General features: G+C 37.3%; 1 protein-coding gene across 1 annotated transcript; it reads left to right on the forward strand.

Annotated features, from left to right (window-relative positions):
• The first annotated feature begins 1,116 nt into the window (after positions 1-1,116).
• LOC134670324 (putative uncharacterized protein DDB_G0288537) lies at positions 1,117-5,395 on the forward strand. Its single transcript, XM_063528101.1, has 4 exons — positions 1,117-1,263; positions 2,446-2,945; positions 4,533-4,666; positions 5,331-5,395. The coding sequence occupies exons 2-4, from the start codon at positions 2,482-2,484 to the stop codon at positions 5,369-5,371; spliced, it is 639 nt and encodes a 212-aa protein (XP_063384171.1). The 5' UTR covers positions 1,117-1,263; positions 2,446-2,481; the 3' UTR covers positions 5,372-5,395.
• Positions 5,396-5,813: the final 418 nt, after the last annotated feature.

Here is a 5,813-nt window from a genome sequence, read left to right on the forward strand (position 1 = left end):
CCCAAACTCTATAATAAATTTTCCCATGATATAAACTTTTTTAATTGAATCCTAAGTGCCGTTAATGAAAAATAACATAAGCAAAAAAAAACTCTACAAGACTGAACAGACCGGAATCGAACTTCGAACCTTTCAATAATAATAATGTTTACCAACAAGAAACGGAAAACCCTTAACAAACAGAACGACAGAAAAAGTTACCTAAAATTATTCTTTATTGATTCAGTAATTAAGAAAACCAGATTAAGCAGAGTTTTTGGCGAAGCCATTAGTAATATAATTTTTGGAGTAACTTCATATGACGTAGGTCTACTTAACGATGTTGTGGGTAGACTTGTCTTGTGATAGTCAGTTTTGTTATTTCGATCGATGGTGAAACAGCCAGTGTAATCAAAAGTAAATTAAAAATGGTTATTATGTTCAAACATGAGTTAGTGCTTATTTGTTTTATCTTAGGTAAGTGCATAGTTCGTTTTTTTAGCATTAAAAAGAACTTGAAAGAAGGTAAGCGATCTTGACATGTCTTTTAGTTGAAAAACGCTTTTTAAAAATCAGTAACTATTACTTATAAAAGCAGAAGAACATAAATGATCGTATTAGATTCATAATTGTTACATATTTGCCGTAACTTATTTTTAAAATGTGGATTTCAATTAAAATACACATCAAGATTGTTTACCTTATTTCTAATGCTAAAAAAAAACGAACTATAAGTAGAACATGATTCCTGGCCCACTGTGAAACCTTTTCGCATTTACTACATTCATTGGTATCACATTGATTTAAAAATAGTACAATTATTATTGACACTAACTGTGAAAACGTTCTATGGTGGGCTGCAAATATTATATTTGTTCGTTTGTATTGATTGACGCAAACGTAAGTTTTGATTAAAGTATAGGCAAGTAGGTATATATTGAGTTTTTTGTTAAGGTAGATGTTTAGAATAAAATATCTTACCAACTGGATTCCTTTCTGTATTCCTCGATTTAGGATTTTAATGCGTGTCCAATATAAAAAAATAACACCGTAAACCTATTCATACAATATAATTATTAGGTATATCTTAATTGTATTTTACCTCTTAATTGTATCAATTAATATGTATTCTATTAAATTATTTCCAAAGCCGGGGTTTTCGCACATCCAAAGGATGTTGGAATTACAACAACAACAACGCAGAAACCGGAGCTAAAGAACAGATTTTTCGGCTTGGAAAATATTTTCGGTCAAATATTCAATGGGCCAGGATATCTCAATCAGGTAGGTACCTAGACAATTATTTAATTTTAAGGATGACTCACGTTAGACCGGGCCGTGTCCGTGTCCGGGCTGGAGCTTCCGGAGCTTACTTTTCTATGACATGACAGGCGATGACGTTATGTTTTCCATAGAAAACGATGCGCTGGAAGCTCTGGCCCGGACACGGCTCGGTCTAACGTGAGTCTTCCTTTATCCTGCTCGTAATAGCCGCATCTACTTACCTAAGTAGATAAAGAGATATCTCTTTCTCACTGTCACCGGGTGTTGCGCACCAAGGTCACGGTGCGGTGCGGCAGTCTGTTACGGCTTCAAGGGACGTAGTTTAGCGTAAAAGATCCATCCTCTAAAATTTGTCATTTAATTGAATGACTTTTCCGTTTGACAGAAAGTTCAAATTTTACTAACAGATTTTTGTGGATTGGATCTTTTACCCTAAACTACGTCCAGTTAATCACCACTTTGAGTGGAACATATCCATAGCGCAAGCCGTTAAGGCCAAGTGCGCACCACGATTTTAATTTTTGCGACACGATTTTAGAATCGCGCAATAATATATCGCAGAAAATCCACTGCGCGCACTGCGATGAAAAAGTCGACGATTTGTTCATTCTTAACATGGATTTATTACCAGTCGCTTGTCGTGAAACGTGTCTTCTTATATACAACAAATTAAAAATTATTTCCATAATTAAACGGTCAACATCTAGCGTCTCATCTTGTGGTTCCATTGGCTAAGCAGGTTCCGATATGTTGATGCTTGGAGAGCCAAATGCCGACTGAGGTCCGGGGTGCGATTTTATAATCGCAGTGCGCGCGGGGCCATAAAGCTCCGTATGCTGCAATTCACTTTGCGACAATCGCGTCGCGAGCAGTCGCGGAAAAATGTGACAAATCACAATTTTAAAATCGCTGCGATTTTTTTGTCGCATATGCGCGCACTGCCATATAAACATATACGTTACATTTCTGTGACTAAATTATCGCGCGACAAAAAGTCGTGGTGCGCGCTTGGCCTAAAAGTGGTATTTCACCTGTCCAATTTCTTTGGTACTAATAAAAATATAAAACTAAACATACCTAGGTATGTTATACTTATAAAACCCCAAACAAAAAAGTTTCACATAATCATCATAATAACTTTAACTCAGCAGTTTCTATCTTTAAAACGTATGTTATTTTCAGCAAAATCCTCAAGCACAATTCAACAATTGGCAACAAATGCAAACACCAAATCAAGCGCAATCAAACTTAGATCAGCATCTTCAATCGACGCCACTGTATCCTCAGGGTGGCTTTTCACAAAACAATTTTGGGAATGGCCAAAACCAATACCCATCGCCGGTACAATTTCCAGATCAACAGATCAACCAACAGTTAAATCAGTACCCTTCCCAATCAAATCCACAAAACTTTAACGGAAACAATTTTGGACAGAACCAAAATTTGAACACTGGCACTTTAGACGACATTCCACTTCAGAATGGGATCAGCCAGTCCCGACCTGGAAACCAATTTCAAAATCAAAATCAGGGAAACCAACAGTTCCAGAATCAAAATGGAAACCAGATGTCAATTCAAAATCAGAATCCACAAGGCCTTGATGAGTACAATCCCGTGGCCATATTAGGAAAACCCGTTGCTATGACTACTTCTGTCCCAGATAGCATTGTTTTCCAAGATGGGTGGGTATAATTACAATTATTTGAGGTAAACTAAATACTTTGTCCGGGCGGACATCGACCGACCTAAGCTTCGTTTCTAAGCGAAAATGTTTTGTATGCTGGAATAATAAGTAATAGGCTTTTACAGATTTCTTTATTAAAAATATATAGATACCTATAGATATAATAACAATTGATAACTCAATTAATTTTATGACAACACTTTTTGACTATTTTGACATTGAATATTTAGTATTTGTTGTTAAAATGTATAAATTAAAGCTTATTTTTAAACGTAAGTACTTGACCCTTATTTTAATGTGACCCGCTGCAAGCAGAAAAAATATTAAAAATAATCTATTAATTATTTACCTTTAGAAAGGTGAAGTAGAACACTTTCTTGAGAGGTCACTTTCGAGTTCTGAGGACGTCATTTTCGAGGTAGGTTATGGGTAGGTTCATTTTCATAAAAACGATCGTATGTCGTAAACTGACGTACTCGGGAAAAGTGACTAACTCGGGAAGTGACGTCCTCAGAAAGTGATCTACTTACCTCAAAAATGACGTTCTCAGAACGTGACCTAACTTTAAAGAATTACTTGCCCGTGATGCCACGGAGCCGGAGGTAAGTAATAATTTAATAAATAATAACTCGTAGACGTAGATACAGGCCACATTCAGTTATTATAAGTTAAACCGCAATTTAAATTTGTTTCAGACGAGTGTGGTTACTAGTGGTAACTACATAGATCAATAAATTTTATGTCAATATGCAGGGCATAAACGGTTTTATTACGTATTTATACTGAGTGCTTTTAGTATGGTGCTATTGGTAGAAGGCAGCAGTCGACCTAGTGAAAATATAGCCTTAAGTTTAATAACCCAACTGGGGCACACGGACGCAATGCCTACCTACAATTCCTATAAATTATAGGACATCGTAGACAAAACGGACCGATTTAAATGTCAGTTCATCAAAATCGGTCAGATCTAAAATTAATCAGAACCAGAAACAACTGAATTCTGATGTGTTTGCGGTGGCCTCAATAATGTAGTACAATGCACTGTACAATTGTATCACCAAGGTACATAAAAGGCACTCGTACCTTCACGCTCCGCGATTGTTGCGCCATTTAGGGTCCTAGCTAAATTGGTTGTTCAATACTTACGCTATAGAATTTCCAATTTAGCCAGAACCTTAAATGGCATAATAATCTCGTGTGGCGTCTGTACATGCGTAGAGTCTAGGTGCGGAAAGAGAAGTTACGGGCTCCCATACATTCCACGATTCTCCTCTTTCCGCACAGGCTCTAGAGTTAGACCAAGAAAAGTCTGCAGCGATTTTGATAGCCCACGCAGTGCAAGTGTTATTTTAAACGTCAAACTTCTATGAAATTATTATGATGTATAAATAACACTCGCACTGCGTGGGCTATCAATATCGCTGCAGACTTTTCTTCGTGTAACTCTACCTATCGTGCGTAAAAGTGTTCCATTCCCATTTTATCCTAGCAAAAACAACGAAGGCGATAGAAACTGTCGATTGTACAACGCGCCAGCTTAATCGAACTTTCAGCACCATAAAACATGACAAAACTCTGTTTACAGTAGCGATACTCCCACGCAGAGACAATGTGTGCAGGATTGCCGATCGACCACAGAATACAAGCCCGTTTGCGGCTCGAACAACGTAACGTACTTTAACCCGGGCCGGTTCATTTGCGCTCGGAACTGCGGTGTGAGTGAGTATCTGGATCCCTTTACAACTACGGAACAAATCAAATTATTATTTCATCTTCGAGAATTTGGGACGATTACTACCATGATCGGACGGCACATAAAGGATGACTCGCGCTAGACCGGGCCGGGGCCGGGCCGAAGCTTCCGGCGCTTCGTTTTCTATGGAAAGCACCACGCGATCAACGACCAGCCGTCATAGAAAATGACCTGTCGGACGCCTTTGGCCCTGGCCCGGCCAGAAGGCCGGCCTTAGGCCGTAGATCACTACAGCCTGCATTTATTTTTAAGTAAATTAGCAAGCAAGCGGACTCGAAAATAAAGTATTTAATTGGTAATATTTAGGTACATATCTAACTACTATTTCATCATCATCATATATTTAAGAGTATGTGTCTTGTCGGTGGAGCAATTTTCATGTTTGGCGGTCCTCTGCCTCCTATTTGATAACTATTTATTTCACCGAAAATCCTACATCCTCGTACTATTATTAATCAACATTTTAAATTAAAATTTACAAGCTATTGCACTCCACGAAAGAGCTTTAAAATGTAATTCTACAGTAAACACAAGTTTAATTTTGCAGAATGTGATGGATACAATGATAAATTAATTCAGGTCTACCAACTTAACGAAACAATCATTATTAATTGTTGAAATTGTTTTCAGATGTTTTCATACAACGGGACGGGAGATGTGAAACAAGATGACACCATTGTGAATAAAATAATTATTTATAAAATTTATGAAATCTTTAACTCTCCGTGTCCCTGAAATATTTAGACCTAAAGATACAGACTATAATCTTTAGGTATTTAAATAAAAGTAAACAATACCTACTCTCAAATAGCTCCTTAAGTCAGTTGAGGGTAGATGAAAACATTACATAATCAAATAATGTATGTAGGTTAAAGTCAGGGCGTTCAGTAACTGATCCCGGTGGTTTTGTATTTGGTTGGATCACGGACGTAGAGATTAACTGGATGGCGGACATTGGCCAAAAAGTGTGTCCACATGAGATAGTCAAGGTGGGCCGTTGTATCTCTTTCTAATTAGGGTGACCATACGTCTTATGTATGTGGGATATTAGGATAACATTTAAATATATAGTTTGACCAGGATCTTTCCTTAATCGTGCATAGTTATATTAGT

This window comes from Cydia fagiglandana, chromosome 1, assembly GCF_963556715.1.
Source record: "Cydia fagiglandana chromosome 1, ilCydFagi1.1, whole genome shotgun sequence".
NCBI classification, from domain to species: Eukaryota; Metazoa; Arthropoda; class Insecta; order Lepidoptera; family Tortricidae; genus Cydia; species Cydia fagiglandana.